This window comes from Biomphalaria glabrata, chromosome 11 (assembly GCF_947242115.1).
Source record: "Biomphalaria glabrata chromosome 11, xgBioGlab47.1, whole genome shotgun sequence".
Lineage (NCBI taxonomy): Eukaryota > Metazoa > Mollusca > Gastropoda > Planorbidae > Biomphalaria > Biomphalaria glabrata.
Window position 1 is genome coordinate 11,726,011 of NC_074721.1, and position 27,982 is coordinate 11,753,992.

Consider the following 27,982-nt stretch of genomic DNA (forward strand, 5'->3'; position numbering starts at 1 on the left):
CCCAGTGGTTTCCAAATCAGGGAGCTCTCCATATAGTTTTCTTTTTATTGGGGTGTTTTGGGGCCAGTGTCTTATACGGGTATTTCTAAATAAAGATCATTACTTTTCTAAGACAGAAAATATCGATTTTCCTAGATTCTGGTTCATGCTTAAGGCATTTGTGGACCAGTGGGGTGAGGGGGTATCTGGGAGAGGGTTTTCGGTGCTGGCTTTAGGCACTCAGGGTGTCGGGTGTCGAACCTCGAGCCCCCTTCATAGGTAGCCAAGCCAAACCAAGTTCAAGCGTACATGGCCTCTCGACCACGCTTCCCACACATATATATATATATACACATTTATATATATATATAAAGGTCTGTGATCTGATCATTATCGAATAAGAATTCTTTTCCATTTTCCTTTAATATATATATATATATATATATTTAAATATAATAATATATAAATATATATATAAATAGCCTGATTGAGAAGATCTTTAACAGAATCACAATCAATGTGTTTACCCCCTGGAAACTCCAGCTTCTTTTTTCACGTTTTATTTTTAACATTACTTTTGTATTTAATGAAGAGTTTCATACGTGGTGGAAAAATCATATAGCCAGCTTTTTGATGTATTAGCAGAGTTCACTATAGAACTTAAAATTTGCCTTCAAACTTATTAACAAAACAAATGGGCAACTAACTAGTCGTAGGTAATAAAATAGATTAAATACGAAGATCAACTGCTTCGCATGTATTGTTAAAACTACAGCTCAGTTCTTTTTTGTTTAATTTATTTCATTGTCTACAGAGGAGTTCAATTGAATGTCCTTGACATTGTTTAGTTTACCTTGAACATCTCCCATGTTTCTTAAATGTCATTACCCATAATCCAGCATATACTTCTATATCTGTTTCCCTTATTTCATCAAGTAAGTGAGATCGCTATCTTATGAAATCAACCAAGGCATCCTTGCATAACTCACTGGCGAACACGTTCGCCCTCTTTACAGGTGGACTACTTTAATGTACAGCAGAAACAGACTGAAGTACTAAAGAAATTAAATCGGAATGCTAATAATTAATACGTTAAATATGTTTCTTGTTTATTAATCTACCACTACTTCGGACTTATTGTAAGGTCAAAGGTCGTCGCTAATTTTAAAAACGTTATCTCTTGTGGGATTTCTGGAGTGATTGCTTTCACACGCTTAGGGCGGTGCATTATAGGAATACGTAGGAACCCCTCTTGTGCTCGGCCTCCGGCCTGTTTTTTTTTTTTGGGGGGGGGGAGAAGAATCCAGGTGAGACTAACGGAGCCGTATCTCTAAACAACGGGTATGATAATAAGAGCATCCAACTGATCTAGGGCCTCTGGACAGAGGGATCGGTGAAGAGCCATCTCTCATCCATGGCCTCTGGATAAAATCCTTCCCTTTGGTCAAGCTTCAAAATAGGGCGAAAGTTCGCCCTCAACGGACACTCACAGAGGATAAAACAAATGGTGCTTGGCGAGACAATTAGGCAACTGAAAAAGTACACTTAAAAGACTCTCCAGAGCTTAAGTGGGTAGGAGACAAAATGAAAATAAAACAGACAAAAAAAATAGAGTAACTCTATGAACCAGAGACAGAAACACATTAAACACAGCAACACAGACAAACATATTCTAGCAACGCAGTGAGAGACACGGTGAAACACAGTGAAATATAGACGGCAAGACATTGAAACAGATACTGTAACACAGTGAAGCAGAGACGGCCACACAGTGAAACAGAGACGGCCACACAGTGAAACAGACGGCCACACAGTGAAACAGACGGCCACACAGTGAAACAGACGGCCACACAGTGAAACAGAGACGGCCACACAGTGAAACAGAGACTGACACACAGTGAAACCGACAGTGAAACAGATTCTGTAACACAGCGAAACAGACGAACAACACAGTGAAAGAGAGACAACGATGAGTGAAAGAGGGCTACCTCTCGGAGTACTGCATATTAATGAACGAAAGAGGACATCCTGGTTCTTTTACTTTTAGTTTCTGTCTCCCCCCCCCCAAACCCAGACAATGGTGTTTTGTTTTGAAATACATTTAGAGATCTTCTTAATTCTCCTCTATGAGTGCTGACGTATTTAAAGCTCGAATCCGATTTCCCTTAAATTGATTCAACTCAAAAACGCTGAAAAACATGAACGCTTCATTAGTTTGTTAAATACAGACGCTATAAAGGTATCAGATGATTCGTATTATTTTCACGATTAATATTAATCACATGTTGATTTTCATAACAATACACTACTATTGTCTAGTTCTTTCTCTCTCTCTTTCACACACACACGCACGCACACACACACACACACACTGATAGACTCACCTATACATATACACTCAAAAGCATTCTTTCTTGTGACCATTCCCAAAAGCAGGGCGTGTACCATCTAGCTTATCACCAGACTAAGTCATTCCGCTTTCTTGGCTGGCAAGCCTATTTCGCCCATACACAAACACAGACACACCTCACGCACAGGACCCAAAGGCCATGTTCAGACCCATTTCAGTAAACATATATTATAGATCTACTATGACAGTGTGTCCCAAACCTTTTCTTTAACGGAACACTTTGTGCATTAGGAGAAATCAGCGGAACACTTTCATTTTTTTAGGTTTGATTATTTCCTATGTGTTGAAACTAAGCACTACTACGAATTAAATCATTTCCTTCATTTAGCTTTATTATTTATTTTCAATTATGTATCAGACATATAATAAAATACATACTGTAACACAGACTGAAAACGCAAAATACCTAGGTGTTATAATAAATGAAAAAATCCCCATATTGATGAAATTTCTATAAATCAAATAAGAACATACAACTAAAATGTTATTTAAACTTGGTTAGGCCAATAATAGAATATGCATCCACTGTTTGGGACCCCTCAACTCAAGAAAACATTAAGAAAGTGGAACAGACACAAAATAGAGCAGTAAGTTTCATAACAAATGAATATTCACATTTGACAAGAGTAACACCTTTAGTAAAATCTCTAAATTTAGAAAGCCTTCAGGATAGAAGAGTTAAAAGTAAAGTAGCAATTATACATAAAACACTGAACCATAATCTTCAAATACAGAAACAAAATTTAATAAAATATTCAGAAAGACACAAAGATAAAGGCACATTCCTCGTCCCATATGCTAGGACAAATTTGTACAAGCGCTATTAGAGCATGGAATGGGTTGCCTGGACTAGCCAGGAAAACCAGTGTTTTGGCAGAATTTAAGTCATTGGTTTACATGCATGACTGTATAATATAAGATAAAGAAGATACAAAAAAGCGTTGAAAAAAATAAGGTTGATTAATTTTGATGATATTGTGAAGTTGATGATCATAACTTTTTTGACATCAAGCACGATATTGATAAAATGATTTCTAAAATGCGGGATGGCGTCGAGCCTATTTGAAGACCCTGACTTTGTTAAGACTTAACATTAAGAAAATCTTGCTGCTCAGTAATAAGTTGTCAGATACCAGAGTCAAATGATAAAGAAACTGGAACAGAGAAACTGGAACAGACACCAAATAGAGCAGTGAGATTTATAGCAAACGAATATTCTAATTTGATTAGAGTAACACCATTAGTTAAATCACTAAACTTAGAGACACTTCAGGACAGAAGAATAAAAAGTAAAGTAGATATAATACATGAAACACTAAACCATATTTTACAAATAGAAAAACAAAACCTTGCGAAATACTCAGAAAGAAACAACGATAGAGGCACTTTCTTATTCCGTACGCTAGAACAAATTAGTACAAGTGCTCCTTCTTCCTTGGTACCATTAGAGAATGGAATGGGTTGCCTGAATTAGCCAGGAAAACCAGCGACTTGGCAGAGTCATTGATTAACATGAATGACTACATTGACATGAAAAGCTTAGGACGTAGTTATCTTCTTTTTTGAAGTAACGTCTGTAATATATAAGATAAGAGAATCTAGAAGCCAAGTGTGCAAAGCTTCCTGTTTATATTTCTCTGGCAACATTGACGCGCATACCACGTGACAATTCGACAGGACCGTGTTGGTTGTGTGTGTGTGTGTGTTTGTGTGTGTGTGCTGCAACCACAATCGTGTCAGATCTGAGGTAGAAAATAACGAGAACAACTTTCTTCATTAATTGCCTCCCTTTAAACAATGACAATACTGGGGTTTCCTTTTCCTTATTCCTACTAGCATGAATTAAGCCTACACTACATAGTTTTAATCTGAGGCGTTGCTGGGGATGACGTCACTCAGTGCAGTCCGCACACCCATAATCAAGCGACCACGTAGGTTTTACTAAATCTGCACATTCTGAAGCGGTGAAGGTACCAGTAAATGACTTTCTGGAATATCTTTCATCGACTCTCTTCTACATCCTCTATCGCTTTCTGACATGCACTATCCCTCTTTTCTACAAACATAGCACTCCATTCCGCACATATTCCCTCTTCCTTGTATATTCCCTTTCTCTTTACACACACACACACACATTCTCTCTTTCTTACAAATATATCTCACTCTCTCGCACACACATTCCCTCTCTAAAATACACACAATACTTTTCTCTCTCACACACACATTCCCTCTCTCTTTCACACATTTTTTGTTTGCTTCCACACACACACACTCCATCTCTCTGTTCTATACACACCTCCCTCTCCCCTACACTCTCTATACTGCATGTATCGCGTTTATCTTCCACACACATTTCTCACTCTTACACACACTTTTCCCCTCTTGTCCACACATACACCCTTGTCTTTCACCCACATTCCCTCTCTCTTCTAAACACATCCCTCTCTCTTCTAAACACCACCCTCTCTCTACGACACACATGTCTTTCTTTCATCCTTACACATCAACTTCTCTTCCTTACAGATTTCCACACTCTTCCTTACAGATTTCCCACTCTTCCTTACAGAATTTCCCCACTCTTCCTTACAGATTTTCCCACTCTTCCTTACAGATTTCCCCATTCTTCCTCACAGATTTCCCCACTCTTCCTTACAGATTTCTTCCTTACAGATTTCCACACTCTTCCTTACAGATTTCCCCACTCTTCCTTACAGATTTCCACACTCTTCCTTACAGATTTCCACACTCTTCCTTACAGATTTCTTCCTTACATATTTCCACACTCTTCCTTACAGATTTCTTCCTTACAGATTTCCACACTCTTCCTTATACATTGTATCTCTTTACACTAAAAATTCGTCTCTCTCCCACACATATTTCCCTTTCTCTCCCACACATGTTTCCCCTCACTCTCACGTCACATGTTACTGTCTCATTAAACAAAAAAAAAAAAACAGAAAGTGCCACGCGAGGTCGATGACGTGTGCGGAAAAAAACAACTGGTCTCGTGGGCACTACAGGATGTGTGTACTCTCATTTCGGGGTCAAGTTTCACCGTGTTCTGTGTTATTTAGGTCAACACAGTGACCTTTGTCCGGTCTGTGCTCTCACTAGTGACTATCATCGCATAGTTCCTAGCTAAATGTAAATTAGTTGCGTTACCGAGTAACATCATTTACAGACCATTGTAATTATTTTCTGGTTCCACCATGCTGGTATTCCTGGAACAACAGTCTTGAAACGTTTGACTGAATACTATTGTTAAGACTTAAAGGGTGTTATTATTCGGTCGTTGGTTTGTAGCCAAAACTGCTTATTGAATGATATAGGTATATTTAAGTTTTAATATAGAACTTCAAAAGAAAGTTGAACAAACTTCTTGATTTAAAAAAAAAAACAACTTAATGTAACATGCATAATATACACAGATTCAGCTTGAAAGTAGATGTATGCAATAGTATGCATATACAAGTGAAATGATATTTAAAACAAGAAAAATATAAATATAAATATTTTTTTTCAAATTCAAAGCTTGTATAGGTGAAGGCACCGCACAATCACAGTCATATCTCTCAATACTGCAAGGTTTATTTCCTCTTTCTGCATGAAACAATTTATTAATTACCAGTAAACGATTAACTAAATAATAACCCTTTTGATTGATTCATGTATTTTCGTTGACTATGAATGATTTTACAAAATTTCAACTGGATCCGTTAATGGGAAGTGGGAGAAAAATCGTGTGAAAGTTTTCACCCAGACAGACAGACAGACAGAATGAGTGGTGTAAGCTTTGTAACAAGATACAATTCACTACACAAACTCGTTCTTTCTGGATCACGTTACTCGAATAAAAAAAAAAAAAAAACGTATTACTCTCACCCACGTCACTTCTCTTCACATCCAGTTTGACTGACCATGTAGCGGTTTTATCAGAAACCTGTCAGACAAAAAAACAACAACCTTTTATCGACATTACCTTGGAAACAAACTAACACTCCATAACAGAGGGCTCGATACTACTAGATTAGTAAGGACTTTTTATAAATACGAGAATCTAGAGCCAAAGTCGTTGTGTGTCAGTGCCGGAGTAAGTAAGTATATATACATAAATAAGTAAGTGCAGCCCATGAGGAGGAATTTTTAGGACGCCATTTACCCTCTTTAAGCTTCAATGTAAATGTTCTTAATAATATTAATGTGTCTAAATCTAAAAGCATGTAATGTTTATGAAAAAAAGAGAGAGTAGCGGTACTTGTAAATTTACTATCATTTCCTTTAATTTCTTATATTTAAGGTTAATTGTTTTACAAATTAGATATTAAAAAAAAAATATAGGCCTCCTTTACGGTTGGGGTCCTGGGCTGCGAGCAGTTATAATCTGTCTTACACCATCGTAAAGAAAGAAGGACCACATTTGACTAAAAATATTTAATAAGAAATTTGCGTTTTTAAGTTTTCTGTCCTAAGCTGTGTCAAAATTGACTCATTACAAAGCTTATATCAACTCACTCTGTCTGTCTGTCTGTCTTGTAAATGTTTGCACATGTTATTTCTCCCACATCCATCCTGGAATCAAGTTGAAACTTTTCACAATTATTTATTGTACCTAACAAAATATGAATAAAAAAATTACCAATTAATTATTGGTAATTAGTTATTTTGTTTGGTTTCGAATAAAGGAAAGAAAAGATATTACTGAGATATGTGGCTGTATCTTATCTTATCTTATATAATACAGACGTTACTTCAAAAAAGAAGATGATTACGTCCTACGCGTCATGCATTTAGTCATGCATATTAACCAATGACTTAAATTCTGCCAAGTCACTGGTTTGCCTGGCTAGCTCAGGCAACCCATTCCATGCTGTAATAGCACTAGGGAAGAAGGAACATTTGTACAAATTTGTCATAGCATATGGGACGAGGAATGTGCCTTTATCTTTGTGTCTTTCAGAGTATTTTATTAAATTTTTGTTTATATTTGAAGATTATGGTTCAGTGTTTTATGTATAGTTGCTACTTTACTTTTGAGTCTTCTGTCCTGAAGGCCTTCTAAATTTAGTGATTTTACTAAAGGTGTTACTCTGGTTAAGTGCGAATATTCGTTTGTTATGAATCTCACTGCTCTATTTTGTGTCTGTTCCAGTTTCTTAATGTTATCTTGAGTTGAGGGGTCCCAAACGGAGGATGCATATTCTATTATTGGCCTATATATGGAGCCATTCCCTTTAATACACGTACACGTTTTTATCCTACCTATCATCCTCTGATCTAATACATCAGTCAATCAAAACAAATTAATCAATTAGTTAATCAATTAGTGGTTATTTTTTTAATAGAAAAGTGGACCTTTTTCCTGCAATATGGCAGAGCTGTTTTTTTTTTCCGTTAAATAAGCTTTGTTTAAAAAAAAAGATTTTAAAAATATTTTGTATATTTTTTTAGTGGTGTTACTCTAGTCAAATGTGAATATTCGCTAGTTATTCTATGCGTCTGTTCTAGTTTCGTTATATTTTCTTGAGCTGAGGGCTCCCAAAACTGAGGACGCATATTCTGATATTGGTCGTTCACTGAACGTAAAGCTAAATTGAGGCATAGAGTCATAAAAAAAAAAATCTCACAGTTATGGACCAGGTCCCGGCAACCCGTGGATAGGAATTTTGAGAATTTGTTACACAAACCATGACCTTATGGGGGGAGCATCACTTTGCTCAATAAATATTATGCCGTGTAAATATTCAGATTTGCGGATATTGTGCTACAACGGGCGGCTACATTCTTTGAACAAAAAAATACACGTGATCATTTTACTCGTTGGAATTGACTCAAAAACATTTCAATGAAGAATTAGAGAAACTTGAGAAATGAATGGGCTTCTATTCGGTTGAAGTTTATAAAATTGATTTAGTTTAGACCGAGGTTAAAAAAAGAAAATATTTTTTTTTTAAACTTTATTTAAGGGGAAGAACCGCTAATTACTGCTAAGTATGCCAAGATGGCAGGTTTTAGCTTCCTTCTTAGGTACATTAAACAAAGTTAATTAATTACCACTAAATGATTAACAAATTGGTTACATTTTTTATTGATTCATGTATTGTCATCAATAATGAATAAATGTGCAAAAAATTTAACTTGATCCGAGAATGGTGAGTGGAGGAATAACATGTACAAAACGTAATAAGGGGAATAGCTCCACATATACAGCCACATCTCTCAATAAGTAGCAATTTTTCCCCTTTTTTCATTACCAAATAGAATAATTAATTACCACTTATTAACTAATTATTAATTTTATTTTTATTGATTCATGTTTTGCTAGGTACAACAAATACGTTTTGTACAATTTCAACTTGATCCGAGAATATGTGTTGGACAAATAACTTGTACGAATATTGTACCAGACAGACAGACAGACAGACAGACTTGATATAAGCTCTGTAAAAAGACCAGTCTCGAGCATATTTTCATCTGTCAACTATAGTTGTCCTTAGAAGGTGTTAACTAACTCCATCATCGCATGTTGTTTTATCAAGGAGGCTGATTTTGTTTTTCACCGTTGTGAGCTTCAGTAACTGTTTTAATCCGATATACTTTTTTTTTATTGAAAATGGCACAATGTAAAATAACTGTTTAAAACTAGGTCGCACTAGATATACTACCTAGATTCATGCTAAATTTCCTTTGATATTTATTAATTTTTAAATCAACTTTTATTTTGAATTGTATCTTCTCCCTTTCACGAATTTAAACTTTCCAGTAATGACCTACTTTAAAAGAATGCTAGATTCTAGTACAAACAAAAAAAACTCTTATCTCCCATGCTTTTTTTTTAAATCTCTTGTAACCGCCTTCTTTGAATCAATAACCCTATCTGTCAAAAAAACAAACATACTTATGAAAAAAAATCTAATATACGCAGATTTTTTAAAGTACTGTAGCACACTTCAATATCATATCTTTTGCTATTATTGGACATTATCTCGTCAAGTTTAAGTGACCTACTTTGACACATCCTATGTACAGCAGATAACCAGAAGTTTGTAAAAAAATCGGAAGTACTGATAAATGTATTTAAAAAAAATATTTCCTATTTTTGAGTTGGTTTCGATTCGTTTCCCGGGCTTTATCAAAATAAAGCTCTTTGTCGTAAGTGGGCTGTTTGTTTTTAAGCAATGTAAAGCCTCTTACTAAGGTTGCGGTACATAAGTTGGAGACCCAAAGGAAATACAGGGTCAAGCTACGAAAACTTAAATAGATCCCCGGTGGACAACGGCTTGGTTGGCATCAAAAGTGGCAAAATATGCATGTCGCAACTGAGTTTCCGTGGTCACGTGAAATACTGTTCTCATCCCTTATCTTTGGAATCGTAGACAATGTCTTTTAGTTGTTCAATGCAAAAAAAAGTATTACAGTTATGAAAGGAGTACAATATTTCCTTTTCATACCCAGGTATAAAAGTTAGTTATACACATCCCTTTCAAGAGACTATAATATACTCAATCATTTTTCTAATTATGACAGAAAGTTAGTACCAATCATAAATCAATAAATGGATATTTTAAAATGATTTAACAGACAAAACAATAGTACCTACACGGGCGCCCTATTAGTAACCATGCTTATATTGTTTAGAGTTCTGGTTCATCAACACTACTTGGGGAAGTGAAAATGAATACAAATGTTGAACGTAGAACATACTCTGGACACCTTGTACAATTGGGGAACCATTCAATTGTTTGCCTTGTGTGTTCCTGTACAATTGGGGAACCATTCAATTGTTTGCCTTATTGTGTTCTTGTCATTTCAAATATATACAGCACAGAATCACACCCAAGGACAAATAATGTTTACGGTTTTCCGGACACTTACTGAGTTCATTTATTTAATATGCAACACTGTAACATTTTCATATACAATAACTTTTAATTCTAGTGGACTACGACATTTCACGAGATTAAACTGGACCGTGGATCCAGCATTCCACAATGATTTAAAACTGTAATTGTCTGTAGCTAGATAGCAAGTATTACAGAGACAATGCAATGAAACGTATGCCAGTGACAAAAGTGTGTTGATTCAGACATTGGGGATTTCGCTTGAATCGAGAGCAATATCCGTTCAGATGCATAACAATATCCCGTTATATACGTAACAATATCCTGTCAAATACGTAGCAATATCCCGTCAGATGTTCTTACTCAGAGAATATTCTTTCACATGCTATAACCAGATTACTTTTATTGTCTCTTTTCTGCTTAGTTTTCTAAATGTATGTCCGCAATAGATCTTTATATTTCCTTAATAATTAATACTTCTTCATTACTAATGTTTTTGGTCTCTCATATACCGATATACTTTAGACAACTTAGAATCATGACATGTATTTTTTTTTAAAATAGGCTCTTAATTTACTTGATACTCCATGCACAATAGGCTATATTTTTTAAAATTATTATTTATAGGTTTGTTTGTTTCTAAGTGAGGGGACACAATCCAAACAACATTGCCCGTCGTGGTTATGGTTCTTTGTTTACGCCAAATAAACGAAACAAGAATGGGAAGCACTGTTCAGGAGGTCACTTTCTAGTCTGTCATTGGCAAACATGTTTTCGTCAAGTGCCCCAGTGCAGTGCTAGACAGATTTTTTTTTAGTTGCTATCACAACGTGCGTAAGGGCTTCGATTGAGAATGTTTAGTGCAAGCACATCTAGCTGGAGAATGTCTAGTGCAAGCACATCTAGCTGGAGAATGTTTAGTGCAAGCACATCTAGCTGGAGAATGTTTAGTGCAAGCACATCTAGCTGGAGAATGTTTAGTGCAAGCACATCTAGCTGGAGAATGTTTAGTGCAAGCCCATCTAGCTGGAGAATGTTTAGTGCAAGCACATCTAGCTGGAGAATGTTTAGTGCAAGCACATCTAGCTGGAGAATGTGTTGTGCTCTCAGTTAATGTTGATTGAAAAAAGGCCATTATCTTATAATTTACAGACGTTCCTTTAACAAGCAAAATGACTACGTCCTTCTCCTTTAGCGTGTTTTATTACAAAGCTTTTATCAACTCACTCTGTCTGTCTGTATGGTAAAAAGTGTGTACACAATGGTAAAAAGTGTGTACACTATGGTAAAAAGTGTGTACACTATGGTAAAAAGTGTGTACACTATGGTAAAAAGTGTGCACACTATGGTAAAAAGTGTGTACACTATGGTAAAAGTGTGTACACGTTATTTCTCCCACACCCTTTCCCAGATCAAACTGAAATTCCGCAAAATTCTTCATTGGCATGGACAAGACATGAATCAATAAAAAAAAAAAAACAAGGTTACAAAGACAGTTTGTGTGGAAACACAAACTGAAAATCGGCCCCCGAAGTGGTCAACCCAGTCACGTAAAAATGCAGGTCTCAATATTATCAGAATGAAATTCTATCAACGACAAATGACGGAAAATAATGGAGAAAAAAGGTTAACAGATCTTGTGTGGTGCCCAAGCGTTCCAGCAGGCCAAAGGATAGGTGAATGTGAAGTTAGATGTGAACCTGGCCTAACTGATGTCTTATAATTTATATCTAATTGATCTAATTGTTTTGAAAATTTCCAATCTCTTATTCCTCAGGAATAAAACATTTCCTTAAAAAAAAATATTTCAAAAAAAATTTTATAAAAAAAATTGTATTTCTTTAAAGGATTTTTATATTTTGCTGGTTTTAGTGGTTCATATTTATTTGAAGCAAACTTTACCAACGGGCTCTAATGAGAGTTAGAAAGAAAGAATACTTATAGGACTTTTTCCTAGCATATGGAATAAGAAATGTTCATTTATTTATTTATTGTCTGATTATTTTGTTATGTTCTTTTGTTGTTGTTGTCTTTTATTATCTTGTTGATACCGATTGTTCACTTGCAGCACCAAACTGCTGGTAGACTACTAAACCGTTGTAGACGAAATATATTCTAACAAACAAAACTTGAAATAACCTTGAATAAATTCCTTGTGAACAATACTACATAGAACTTTATTTATAACATGGACAAATTCAACTCGTGATAAAATGAAATAAATGTAGAAGACTGTAGTAAAATATTTTAAACAAAATCTGACTCACAGCAAAAACACTTTCTTTTTTACATTCTGGAGTCGTCTCCCCTAACTAAGACCAAATGACGACAATGCAACCTATGTTGCATCATTCGCAAACCTCTTCCCTCCGTCACCATAGAAACACACACACACAAAGATATGGTTAAATGTTTTATGTAGTATTACATATTTATGTTTTAGTTTAGTGATTTAATCAAGTGTGTTTAGTGGAATTTGAACGAGAATGCGTGAGAAAATCTGTACTAAAATTTGGATCAGATAAGCAAGAACTAGGTCAAGATTCTAACAAAATTTTCTTCCTGCCAGGAAATTTTTTTTTTATCCTTATCAGACAGACCTTCCACTCGGTGACTCGGTGACAGTTACATGAATACATGAATACATGAATATATGTAGGTTTTTACTATATGAAGATCATTGTGGTACATAAGTGAAATGGATTATTTTTCGCTTCATACAGATCTAGACACATGACAATACCTCTATTCAAGTCACAATTTCATCGAGGGTGGACGGTGGGTGGAATCTGGACACGGATCTTAAAATGGCTCTAATGTATTTCCTAGAAATTTGGCAGTCGATGTATATTGCTGAAAAAAAATTACTAGCTTGTTGGCTACACGGGAAAAAACTCTAGTTTGGCTTTTAGAATTTTTCAAAAAAAAAAAAAAAAAAAAAAATGAGTTAAAATTTCGCTTCGATTAAAAAAAAACATAAGGTAGTCAGGCGTAGTGTATCGGTAACTGAGTTGTTTATTAAATTTAAAGCTTCTTTTAGTTTATTGATAGATTATCTAAGCTTTACTTATATTTTTACGTCAATCGAATATAGATTACATCTAGATTCTAGATCTTCAAGTAGATCTAGATCTAGACTAGATCTCAATAATTCTAAATCAGAAGTCTCGATCCAAATCTAGTCCTAGATGTCTTTAGAATGAAAGTACCAATAAATAATTATAGATTTACACAGTGTAGCTCTGGCTCAACGGGCAGAGACGTTGGTACATCGAGCTGACGGTGCCAAAGTAGAAGTTCGATACCCGGCTTGAAAAAAAAAAATGTATGATATCTGTGACCACAAAATGTACGATGGTGTTACATAAACACCACAACGTCCTACCACCTTCATTCCCCACTTGTTAGGTAGCCACTTAAAGCTGGATGAACCTGGTCGATGATAACATTTTCAAGAAGAACCGATCTGTTTGAGTTCAAACCCTTTGGCTTGTTTAGTAGACCGAGTTTTCTTTGCTCGGTTAGTTTACCGAGTTGTAACTAGTGTAGACATTAGTTGAAGGAAGCAAATTGCAATTAGTAATTGTGCTTATGTGATGGCATGATGTTTGTGTAGATGCTAATGCGACTTTTGTTAGTAATGCTCTTCACTTTGCTCTCGGTTTAATGACACCCGTGGCACCTCTCTAAATCTTTTCACACCGTTGTTTTGTTTCTTTAGGCGACTTAAAGTGTTCCCTCTGTTAGGGTTACCTTGGACACCTACAAACCCAAAGGGTGACCAAAAAATACAGACAAAGTAAAACTTTAAAAACTGGACATATTTATCTTTGATTAAACTTTTAGTAACTCATAGGATGTAATGTAACTTTATGAGATGTCCTATTTCTCAAAAGAAATTACTTTTCATCATCCGAAAATACGCATGGAGCTTTATGCATGCACTTTTCATTAAAGTGTACTTCGTGAGAAGAAGAGCTCCCATTGACTCAAGACATCGTTCATTTGTCTCTTGTCTCCACTGTGTAACTTTCTCAACTTTGGCGTAGGAAACATCCAAACAGTGTGAGGAGCCCTGAGTAACAAGTTTCATTACAACAGCTTTGTATCTACGTACAGCACTGTCATGAAGAAGCTTAACAAAAATTTGCTATCGTTCTGTCCGGCAAATCATTAATTTTAAATTACAGTCCTGGTCAAACAATTGAACATCGTTGACATTAATACCACTTATCTTTAGGTACTATATGAATGAGAACATCCGGCGAGAGTACTGGAATTCCTCGAAGCGTGACATCTATGTTTATGCCATTGCAGTAAACAACAGTGAAAAAGCCGGATATTTTCATACTTTAGACTAATGCCGGACGGACGGAAGACATGACCCCCAAAAAACGAAGAATGGCCTCCTTTTTCCAGACGTCTGGTAATCCTACACTCTGTCTTGAAGAATAATCTTTCCAAAGGCAAATGTTTTTCTGAGTGGAAGATGCAGAGGGTGCGGACTTGCGGACAACGATTGAGAGGGGGGACAAAGAAAGACATCAAAGGGACAAAATGTCAAAAACTATTGTCTTCGTGAAACTGATTTACCCCTGTATAGCTTACAGTTGTACACTCATCTATACATAATTTTATTTGGTTCTTTCTTTTAAGACTGAAAGGGGAACTTCATTTCACGTTATTTAACATTATCAGGTTTCATTATCAATTTATATTCAGGGCTATTGATATGTGATCATTCTTGGTATTGGCGCCACATATTGGCATTAAAGTTTAGAGGGTTACATTTTCCGTATAATTTTCAAATAATAAATTTAAATTCTAAATTAAGAATATAAGTTTTTGGGGTAATTCTTTTTTTTTTTCTTTTCTCATTTTATTTTATAATTTTTGGGGGTTGTCAGGACTTTGTTTGAGAGCTTTTTTTTTTTCAAACTATAAATTATCTATCAATGCATTGACACCAATTATCGGTGGTATACTAAATCTAGTGAAGATTGTGTCTGTAACACTCTGGATTGTTGGGGAGTGAAGGAGCTAGCAATTTTTTTAAAAAGTCCCCCCCTCCCCGACCATACTCGCTCCAGGACGTCTCCTGAAGGCCACTAATCAGTCCACTTGAACAACCAATCCGATATGAACACGTCTTTGTGTGCTGGATTAGTTTTAGATTTGATTGTCGCTGTCGCATTTTGTGTGTGTGTGTGTGCAAATCTTGCTCAGACGATAATGCAGCCGAAACGTTTTGAAATTCCAGCTTTAAAACAAAATCTATCAATCCAATCGATCAAGTTTGGTGAAATTTATCACCAAGATTGAAATGTGGTATTGAAGCTGTCACATAGTAGAATATTAAAGACTAACAGATAGGGCTTACCTACATTGTAAAAGAACGTGTCATGGCACCTGATAGATTTAATTATGTTATACTGTAATTTAAAAATGAATTAAATACTATAACTCCTCAGCATTCAGCATTAGGAAATGTAGACACAGTATTGGCGCCATGTTTTACTGTTTAAAAAGTAGAGAGAAAAAATACCCCCCCCCCCCCCCAAAACATAAGCTGTTTAACAAGTATAGAGAACTATATTTTATTAGCTTTTCTAGCGCTAAGTTACTGAATTTGTAAAAAATATTCTGAGTGCAACAAACTAGGTTAGTGTCACCATTTTGTTTGTTTGTTGTTTTGTTTTCATTTCATCTGCTTCTCTTTTAATTATCGCATCATTTGTCTCTTTAGCTCAGTCATCGAGCGCGTCACAGTTCCATATTTATATGCCAGTGACTATTCAAGTAAATAAAGTATTGGAACTTTCGGTTTTGGATTTACATTTACACTTTTGTTGTATTATTATCTTTTTTTATTTTGTCAATGCCGATTTTTTTTTTATTGCGCGTAGTATTGGTGTTTACCACATTGAATGATAAATGTGTATATTTTTCAGGAGATTTTTATGAGTTTTTAGAAGATTTTAATAATTTTAGGAGAGTTCCAGGAGTTGTTCGCATATTTTGCAATTTCAGGAGATCCAGATATAATGGTTTAACTTTATAATTTACACCTAGAATTAGCGCGGGGCCTGAAATGGCCAAAGTCTGGCCCTGCACTCAAAATAAGCTTTGCATTTAAATAGTATTTTTTAAAAAATAAAACTTGTTACTCTTATTGATCGGTTTTTATATCTGATGCTTGCTTTAGATAACAGTATTCTCTTTATTTGTTGTGTGTTTTCAATTTAAATTAGTTATCATTCTTAGCGTGTTATCACTCGATATGTGTTTTCAATTGAAGTGTGTATTCATTACAAGTGAATTTTCATCTGAAAATTGTTTTTAATTGATGAGCCTTTTCATTTGAAGATGTTTTTATGTGAAAAATTTTCACTTGGAGTGTCTTTCGATTGTTTGATTGTTAAATTATTTTTTTTTTCAAACAATATAAAGAAAACTTGAAAAATAAAAAGTCACTATTATCTTTAAATCTTTCTATGCCATTAATTAACAATGACTGAAATGTTGGTCATTCCAAAGACGGTAAAATACCTTTCAAGTAGCTAAAGATCTTGTTCAAAATGTATTATTCAAAAGCTATTAAACTAAACAGAACTTGATTTTTTTAATATAAAGATAACTTTTTTATTAGCACTCTAAATAATGGAATATATACAGATAATGTTTTTATTAGCACACTCATGAGTACATTTATAAGACAATAATATGGAACAGTGGTTCCAAAACTTTTTTAGTCTTGTAGACCCATTCCCACTTTTTCCAATTCTCGGTAGACACCCAGCTTAGTTTATTATGCATTTTTGAAAATTCACCAAATTCAAATGTGTTGTTTTTTTCTTCACTGCTTTCTAAGTCTTAGATATCCATTGATGAAATTCACATTAAACGAAACAAATTAATTTATTATGTATTATGAACGAAAAATAAATGCCCATTAGTGGGCTGCTTTGATGATATAATTGTAATATCGGGCTTCAATTTAATTTGGTAAAATATTAAAAATTTTCGGATAGTAATGTCTAGTTTGTTTGTTTTTTTTTTTTATTAGAAAATTGGCAACCTCTCTAAAATCTTTTTTCAATAAGTACAGAGAGAGAAAAACAATTTCGAATTTCATATTCCATAATTTGTGTTAGGTATGGTATCAGTGATAATCATTTTGAAACGAGAGGAGCTGTTATCCTTTTTTAAATTGAACTTTAAGCCATCATTAGTAGGCCTACTTATTCCGAGCGATTCTTCGTACAGTGCTACGGTCTCTTCTATATCATCATCATATAGTTTGATTATCCACTCAGGTGATACCATATTTGAAGTATCCTCAAATTTTATTTGAAAATCGGATTAGAGGGCATTTCTGCTTGATTAATATTTCTGTTTTAAAATTAGCTCTTTAGCATTCAAGGACTCCAAAGACAGTGTTAAAAAGAAAATAAAATCATCAAAATAACCCTTTTGAAAACGATTGTACAGTGTGAAGAGGCAATTGATAAAGTTCTCTGTAAAGAATAGATATTTATGGATTTCTTGTTTCATAACAATAATAATGCTTCATTGCCAGACAAGATTAACTCATCCAGCTTTATAAAGAAATATGTCGTTTGCAAATAATTATATAAGAGTCTTTCAATGTCATAACTCATTTCACCAAAACACAATTCATAAAAAATCCAGAACAACCTATTTTCGTAAATGAGAAGAAGATTATTTGTTTTATTTATTAGAAGAGGGATTTCAAACAGTTATTTGGCGTTTGTAGATTTTTCATATAAAATTCGGAACATTTTTGGCGACGATTTGTAAGAAAATTAAAGTTATGTAGGTCGATTTCTTTTTCAAAACAAAACATTCTTTACCGATTAAAAAACTTTTGTAATGTTTCAGCAAGAAAATTAAAACTAAAATAAGTCTTAAAATGTGATTTTCAATAATCGTTTCTAGTAAATTACTTTCTTATTTTAAAATCCTGAACAACCTATTGTCCATATTTTTGAAAAAATAAAGTCATTCGACATAAATTTGTTTTAAAATGAAAATACGGAACAATTTGATATCGATAATTAAACTTTAGTGACGTATTGTCAAAGAATATAAGTGTAATATTAGTCATTATGCGATTGCAAACAATCATTTGACATAATTTATTTTTTATAAAACAATATCGGAACAGCTTTATAGCTAATGAAATATAAGTCAGTATAGAGATTTTCATTTAGCATTTATGTGCTATTTACATTTAAAAAAAACCGGATCATGATCATGTGTTTTTGCAACGTTTAAGCATGGAAATTATATGTAACATTAGTTAGAAGAGCAAACAAACATTCATTGGCAATGATTTGTTTTTCACAAAAACTATTGAGATGTTTCAATAGCTTATAGAGTTGTTTTTTTATCTAAACGTGACTGACCGACAGATAAAACACACAAAAATAAGCATCTTTTATTCTGATGGGGGGCACTAAACAAAACATGGATAACTATGATTATTTAAAAAATTTTGAGAGAACTGATTAATGCTACGTCCCGCCGCTGTCACGCTACTGCATGAAAGTCGCTGAATAAAAAGTCCATTTTAATAAGTGTGCGTAATATTTGCATACAAAATGCATTCTTAGCCTTTATAAACAAACATAAATGTTTTCTTTTAATTTTAAGCAGATAGTTGACCAGAAAAAAACACCTTTAACTAATATTTATATTTGTTGTGAACATCTCTTGTACATTTTATATATATATATATATATATTGTAGTTGTGTTTTCGCTAACATATTATAACATTGTCTCCCTTACATTTATTTTGTATTGTTTTAGAATTGGTGTATTTTTATGAAAATATCGCTTGCATAATTAGTTTTATAAACTAAACGGTTTGCTTTTAGAAAACCAAAAGTAGCCGTTGCACCTAAACTTTTCAAGCCGCATTGCATGGTGAAATAATATTTTTCATTTCTCTTCTAGTTTTCGAGATCTGATTGTGAAAGACGGACAGATGAACATTTTGCACAAACCTAATAGCGGCTTTTACCCTTAAAGGGGGGGGGGCGCTAAAATTAGGCATAAAAACAGAAATCGTAACACTTGTAACATCCTATTATTAAATAACATACATAAAATAATGCAAAGAATTATGCTTTGTAAATTGGATAGCACCTCATTAAGGAAGAGAAAGACTTCTTGAATCAGACATGATATTATTAAGTTGAATATTTGTACGGACGTCAAGCCTGGATCTATACTTTGACTTCTATTCTAACAAAATAAGATAATCCAGTTTTGGGCAATTAGGTTGAAGGAAACTAGAGCGAAATGAAACAGGTTTTCAAATATTGTGATACTCTTTAAACAAGCTCGATCAGATTGGTTGATTCTGTTTCAAATTAGAATCTAGAGCAGTTCAAAGTTCATAATGATGTTTGTCACTATGCTGTGTGTGAGTGAGGTTAATTTAGTTTCGATGGAGTTGATTGGACAAAGAGCAGGACAAAAGGTAGAAATACTGACACTTAGATGTAGAGGCTGAAGAATGACTTGATACCTGTGGCTCGAGGCAGACACAGATTAATTAGCGTTACTCTAGTCTGTATAGAGTAGAGTTTGGGGCAGACTAGGACACACCGTCGTGTAGGGACTGACAGGAGCGTGTGTCGTGTACAAGAAGTTTTGGGTGCACACACATTGGGAGTGAATTGCTGAGTTAACTTGCCATGTTAGCACCAGGAGGTGGGTGCTGTTCACCAAAGACCCTGGAAGTTGTTCTAAGGGACCAGGAGTGACAGCCAGTAGAGATCCGCCTGTAGAGGGACAGCCAGTAGAGATCTGCCTGTAGAGAGACAGCCAGTAGAGATCCGTCTGTAGAGGGACAGCCAGTCGAGATCCGTCTGTAGAGGGACAGCCAGTAGAGATCCGCCTGTAGAGGGACAGCCAGTAGAGATCCGTCTGTAGAGATCCATGTGTAGAGGGACAGCCAGTAGAGATACATCTGTAGAGGGACAGCCAGTAGAGATCCGTCTAAAGAGGGACAGCCAGTAGAGATCCGCCTGTAGAGCGACAGCCAGTGGAGATATCCTTAGAATATGATGATAGTCTATGATGATTCTATGACAGTAGTTAGATGAGAACAGCTAGAAAATGAGCGACAGACGATAGTCCGACAAGATGACAGACAGACAGCATTTGTTGAGCTCATGTAGCCTTGCGGATTCAATAATGTATTGGTCTGCTAAGCATGGGGAAAGACTTCTTCTTGTTTATATATATATAATATATATATATATATATATATATATATATATATATATATATATATATATATATATATATATATATATATATTATAATTTAAGCTTCTCTGAAGGCGTTCAGCATAGACCCAGGCACCTGGGAGACAGAGGCACATGACAGAGCATCATGGCGTCGCGCTGTGAAAACTGGCGCACAGGTTGCTGAGGAAAAAAGAACAACGCTGGCAGAAGAAAAACGCCAGAAAAGAAAAGCAAGGCCCACTACACTAGCTCCAGCTGGAATAACCTGCCTAGTGTGCGGCCGAACATTCCGGGCTCACATAGGTCTCACCAGCCACATGAGGAGGCATAAAACCCCAGTGCAAAGCCCTCAGCCCCCTGGATGACAAAGTGGTCATCATCGAACCACGATGGACGAACTATATATATATATATATATATATATGTGTGTATGTATGTATGTATGTATGTATGTATGTATGTATGTGTGTGTGTGGGGGGGGGTAAAAGGTTTTACACGTGATTTCTCTCACACCCAATCTCGGATCAAGCCGAAATTTTGCACAATTATTTCTTTTACCTATCAACACAAGAATCAATTTGAAAAATTAACCAATTAGTTAATTAACTATTGGTAATAAATTATTTTGTTTGGTATGTTTGGTATTTCAAACAAGGGAAAGAAATTGTAATTGACTGAAGTAGTGGCATAAGCTGAATTAGTCCTCTTTATCGATTAGATTAAAAGTGGTTTGAGTGCTGGGACAAGTCCCAAAAAGCCCGTGGAGTCTGGGAGCGCATGAGGCGCCCTGACCGCACTTCCCCGTGGTAGAGGCTGTCCAGGCCTGAGCATGCTATTATAGCACAGTGCAGGACAGGCCACTGTCCTGTTGGCTCATATTTCTCGCCTGTATAGCGACATTTATGCACTACGCAAGACAGCAGGGTTTCTGTCCAGGGCTTTTGCAAGAGAGCCTCTCAAGCCCTCACTCTAATGGAGTTTGATGATGATGATGATGATCGATTAGATCGTCGACTGAGTCTTAGTAAACACACACATAGCTGAGAAATAGGTGGATATTATAGAAGCAATAGATAGCTATACAATCTTCCATGATCTCTTGGAAGCTCTTCACTGGCAGAGTGGTTGCGGTGTTGGCTTGAGAAGCCTGAGAAGGATAGAGCCATGAGTTTGAAGTCAGGTCGTTACCCTCCAATTTTTATTTTTATAAACGCCTTTTCATTGTTACTCTAGATCTATCTTTTTTTGTTGTTCTTCTTTGTAAGGCTTTGTCTCATTTATTCCCCTCCTATGGTTTTGAAAGTGTCTGATAAGGTGTCTGATAAGCCTCAACTGGTCTCGCTGCGTTTTTTTTTCTAATGTATAAGAAAAAGAAAAAAAAGACCAAGAAAAAGTTTGGAAATGAAATAAGACCAAATAGAATATGTGGAAGGCAAGACTTTCTTTTGCTTTATCGGCAGTTTTGTTTTTATTACCCTTTCATAAGTGAAGACATCTCATTGGAACATCATTCTATTGATTTTATATTTGTTTTTAGAAGAAACTAATACAAATATTTTTATTTAAAAAAAGCAGCTTTTAAGAGTATTATGAATTACTTTGACTTGATTTAGCGGTTGCATTCAGACAGTTGAAGTTTCCCAATGTCGCTAAGCATAGGGTAAAGAAGACATAGGATACAAAGTTTTTTTAGTCCTAAGAAATCCTGATGTTTATTTGTGTGTTATTTTTTATATTTTTATTTAGTTTATAAATATCTTTCTAATTAAGACTTTTTATACTTTGCCTGACGCAGATCTAGCCACTCTATAGAAAGCCTAGACATTCTAAAAATTGCCTAGGCAAAGTAGCAAATGTAGCCTAAAAACGCCCGGCATTCTATAGAATGACTAGGCATTTTATAGAATGCCTGAGAAAGAGAGAGAGAGAGAGAGAGTATATACCCATTCTATATAATTGGAATAATTATCTACTTGTCTTATTTGACCATGAATGTAATCATCAAAACATTATATAATTAATCATTAAATTTATTACATTGTTTTATAATGATCATAATGGCATAATCATAAGGCTTTCTTTGAGTCCGAAGATTAATGAGGAATGCATTATTTCCCGTGGCTACGCAGCCCCAGCTGTAACCTACATATTTTGCCACATCATAATGGCAAATAGAGATATTGAATATTAGTTTTCATTAAGAGTCTTGAGTTCACGAGTAGGCCTACTGTTACGTGTTGCCATTTGATGTTGTGATCACGTTAATACACTGTATTGTAGTATAGAGTTAAAGTACTGTATGTAGTGATTATTCAAAGTATTTTAGTCACTACTGAAACCAAAGTAACTACAAGCACCAAGAGTGAGACTCATCACTCCACATAAATGACAGAAATGCAGGTACACATAAACCCGATTTAGTATTTATATAATTAAACTAAAGCAAAGTAAATTGGGAGAGTGGCGTGCTGGTATACATGGAGTAATAGGCACTGCTGTTATAGAATGTTTTGTTTCGTTACTGAGAAGAGCTATTAAGATTTTCTTTCTTCCTTACATTTATTTAGGAATTAATTTGCGTGTAGACACACTAGTTCATTACTGCAATAATTCGTTATTGTTTTTTTTTTCATTGATCATTCACTTCGATTGTTTTGAAGTATTAAAAGCCTTTGACAAACGTTTGAGAGTAAGACCTTGCATATTGTACTGATTTAGTTGATACTGTACTGATTTAGTTGATACTGTACTGATTTAGTTGACAATCATTATTATTTCTTATCTTTTTATGCATCGCGCTTTTTTTTTTACCAGCAATTGTTATTTTTATTTTGAAAAAAAAAAGGAAGACAGCCGATAACGAGACCAGGAAACTTATAACTAAGCGTTTCTATAGATTGATAAAGAAAGCCCCGAAATAAAAGTGACATAGACCAAATCGCTGTAATGAAAAATATACTGTCCTATACTTTTCCGTACCACGAATTTAAATAAACGAAGTTAGGTATTATTTTTATATTAAGATAAGTAAAGATAACGAGACCAGGAAACTTATAACTAAGCGTTTCTATAGATTGATAAAGAAAGCCCCGAAATAAAAGTGACATAAACCAAATCGCTGTAATGAAAATTATGCTGTTCTATACTTTTCCATATCATGAATTTAAATAAATCTTTTTATATTAAGATAAGTAAACATTAAAAAAAAAATACAATGTTACCAATATGTTTTTTTTTCTATTCTCTCAGAGAAGCGAACATGGCTGGAGGATTGTTCTCCTCAAAAAGGTTCCTATTGCTGATGATTGTGTTTTTGATGGCTGGCACAGTTTTGTTCCTCACTCTGTCCCAGAGTACCGCGGAGGTCAACAAAAGTACACATCTCCAACAGAACGTTGTCGTTGGCGAGCCCAAGAAGAACGCTGGGTATTTGATTAAAGACCAACTGCCAGCAGACGAAAGAATAACAGAGAAACCAATACAAAGAAAGATAGAAATTCCGGTCCACAAGCCTGCTGTACGTAGGAAAAATATTGTGGATAACTCAGGAGCGATGCGTAAGTATTTTTGTGTGTCTTTTTAGCGGCCCCCGTAAGGGGAAAAAGCCGCTATTAGGTTTGTGCAAAATGTCCGTCTGTCCGTCTGTCCGTCTGTCCGTCTGTCCGTCTGTCACACTCAGATCTCGAAAACTAGAAGAGATATGAAAAATATTATTTCATCATTAAATCCGGCTTGAAAAGTTTAGGTGCAACGGCTACTTTTGGTTTTCTAAAAGCAAACCGTTTAATTTATAAAATTAATTATGCAAGCGATTTTTTCATAAAAATACACCAATTCTAAAACAATTACGTAAATGTAAGGGAGGCAATGTTACAATATGCTAACAAAGATGGACAACTTTTGTGTATTTTCAGTATCACTAAGTCAAATATATTTTTAAAATGTACAGGAAATATTTACAACAAATACAAATAATAGTTAAAGACGTTTTTTCTGGTCAACTAGCTGCTAAAATTAAAAGAAAACATTTCTGTTTGTTTATAAAGGCTAATAATGCACTTTGTATGTAAATATCACGCACATTTTTTTAAATGGACTTTTTATGCAGCGATTTTCGTGCAGTAGCGTAACGTCGCAACATGATCAGGTGCTAAACCAATTCCTTAAACTTTTTTTAAAAATCAGATTTTATTTATTTTTTGTTTAGTGCCCCCATCCGAATAAAAGAAGCTTATTTTTGTGCGTTTTGTCTGTTGGTCGGTCTGTCCGTCACGATTAGATTTAAAAAACTAGAACTCTAAAAGCTATTGAAAATCTGATTTACCCTTTAATGTTCCTCCCATAACATCTCAATAGTTTTAAGTATCTAAAATTGATTGTTCCGGATTTTTTTGTGCAAAACTAATCAACGCCAACAAATGTTTGTTTGCTCTTCTAACTTATATTACATTCAATTCCCATGCTTAAACGTTGCAAAAACACATTATCAATAATATGTTGTTCCGTTTTTATGTAAATAGCATATTAATGCTAAATCATAATCTCTATACTGACTTATATTTCATTAAGTGTAAAAATGTTCCGGATATTGTTTTATAAAACATGAATTATGCCTAATGATTGTTAGAAATCGCATAAGGCTTTTAAAAAAAGTAATTTACTAGAATTGATTACTCAAAATTACTTTTTAGACATTTAATTTTCTTGCTGAAACATAACATAGAAGTTTTGTAATCGATAAAGAATGTTCCGGATTTTGTTTCTAAAAATCGTCGCCAGAAAGTTCCGAATTTTTTTAAAAATCTACTAACGCCAAATAATTGTTTGAACTCCCTCTTCTAATTAATAAACAAATAATCTTCTCATTTACGAAATAATGTTTTTACGAATTTTTATGAAAAATATTTTAACTCACTACTCTCTTACAGTACATTTAACTTTCTACCTAAAACATTAAAAAATCTAATTATCGTTAATATTATGTTCCGATTTTTAAGGAAAACAGAATCCAAACACCAAAGTAAGGTATGAAAATCTCTCCACGTGGCTGTAGTACATCTAATTTTTATACGAGACCATCCAAAAAATTTAATTAACGGTATTACATTTATCTCAAATTCTCTTTTTCTTTTACTATTTATACAAACATCCGGAACAATCTATTATATAAACTTTTCAATTGTGTTCATACCTAAAAATTATTGCGATGTTTTGAAACGTAAAATAAAGGTTAATCAATTTTTAATAACTTTTAGTTGTTTTTTTTATATAAGATAACGGACAGACCGACTGACAGACAAAACGCAAAAACAATGTGGCTTTGATCCTTTTTAAATAATATCTATTAGAACTCAGTGCACCAATGTCTATGAACCCTCGTTAAATATCTCGTGTAAATAAAGACATTTTTTTTTATGGTACCGGTACTAGCCTATTGTGAGGTAATGGAATTTTTTTTCTTTGACGTCATATGAATGGACTCTTTAAATGTAATGTTAAAAGAACGCACTCGGTGCACCAATGTCTATTAACCCTCGAAAAAATTGCTTGTATTAATGAAAACATATTTTAGTCTAACTAAGCCGTGTGACGTAGTGTTTTTTTTCCTTTGACGTCACATGGAATGAATTCTTTAAATGAAATGCTAAAAGAACGCACTCGGTGCACCAATGTCTATGAACACTCGAGAAATGGCTCGTGTTGATAAAGGTGATTTTTAGTCTAGCTAGGCCTTGTGACGTAGTTTTTTTTTCCTTTGACGTCATATGGAATGAATTCTTTAAATGAAATGCTAAAAGAACGCACTCGGTGCACCAATGTCTATGAACACTCGATAAAAGGCTCTTATAGATGAAGGCGATTTTTAGTCTAGCTAGGCCGTGTGACGTAGTGTTTTTTTTTCCCTCTGACGTTATATGGAATTAATTCTTCAAATGAAATGAAAAAAGAACTCGGTATAGTAATGTTTATTAAGCCTCGTTATGTGACTCGCGTTTAAAAAAGGAATGATATCTTGATTTAGATCTAATCTAGATTTTTTAAACTAGATCTAGATTTTTATTACAGTATATCTACGATCTGGATTTATATTCTAATTAAAATTATTTTAGAGTCTAGATCTAGAATTTCTAGATCTAGTTTAGACTAAAATAGACTAGATTAAGATGTAGAATTTCAATTTCTAAACTTAAAGTGTAAAAAAAAAGTGTAGATTTTCATTTCCAAACGTTTTGATCAATATTGTAATGTTTTAATATACTAAAACTAATCTACTATTTTTTTTATTAAATTTAAATTTAAATTTACGGCAAATGAATCTTTGAAACATTATTACTTTTGACCATCGGATGGCTGCCTGGTCGTGCGGTTTGCGCGCTGGACTGTCGTTCAGATTTATGGATGGCCCAGGGTTTAAACCCTGCCCGCTCCCATCCCCCGTCGTCCTGCGGGAGATTTGGACTAGGAAGTAATTATCTTCAACTCTGAAGGAACATCCAAAACGTGTAAAACATTTTACATCAAAATTAAATCACCTCTTGAATATTATTTGCGAATATGCAGATCCGACAGGGATCCGACTTCGACGGGGGCCGCCTCTGAGTTTGTGTAACACAAACTCTCTTTGTAATCTTGTTATTGTTTCTGTTTCTTCCCTTTAGTTTTATCATCTATTTCATACAGCAATCTCGCTTAATCGGAATACTGTTAAGTTGGATATTTTTCAGACGCCTACTGCTCTATAGGTTGCCTGGTCGTGTAGTATGCGCACTGGACTCGCGTTCGGGTGGTCTCGATAGTCCCGGGTTCATACCCTACCCGCTGCCTTCCCTAGTCATCTTACTAGGATGAAATAATCTTCAAAACTGAAGGAACATCCGAAACATGTCAAACATTTTACAAACAAAAAACATTGCACACACAAAAAGGAGACACAATAGCAATTAGGAAACAGAGAGAAGGCTAAGCTTCTAGGTCGAGGGTCCGTATATTGGACTGTTATTTCAAATATAGTAGTGTTTCCCAAACTGTGTTCCGTGGAAAACAAGTGTTCCTCGAGGCCTGAATAGGTGTTCCTCGAACTACTGCAATAATTAATTAGTAGGCCACCACCTGAATTAATCTCTGTGAAAAAAATAAGCAAAGTGTTCCGCTAAATAATCCGAATGTGCGAAGTGTTCCGTTAAGGAAAAAGTTTGGGAACAACTGAAATATAATAATGAATGTCTGCTTGGTCGTGTGGTTTGCGCCCTGGGTTGTTGTTGCGATGGTCTGCGAGTTACAACTTTGCCCGCTGCCTTCCCCTTCCATCCTGCGGGAGGTTCAAGCTAGAACGCACTGACCTTCATTCTTGAAAGAACATTCTATATAACCCTAAACTCAAAGAACATTCTAATTCAACATAAACTCCGTGTAACTCAAAGAACATTCTAATTCAACATATACTCCGTGTAACTCAAAGAACATTCTAAT

At 34.7% G+C, this 27,982-nt stretch overlaps 1 protein-coding gene across 3 annotated transcripts in view; it reads left to right on the forward strand.

Moving 5' to 3' along the window:
* Positions 1–27,982, forward strand: part of LOC106054816 (uncharacterized) — a 90,552-nt gene that overhangs the window by 50,866 nt on the left and 11,704 nt on the right. For all 3 annotated transcript variants that reach the window (XM_056004897.1, XM_013210861.2, XM_013210858.2), the window contains exon 2: positions 23,762–24,069. In XM_056004897.1, the coding sequence (XP_055860872.1) occupies positions 23,772–24,069 (298 nt within the window). In that variant the 5' untranslated portion in view covers positions 23,762–23,771. The remainder of the gene's footprint in view (positions 1–23,761; positions 24,070–27,982) is intronic.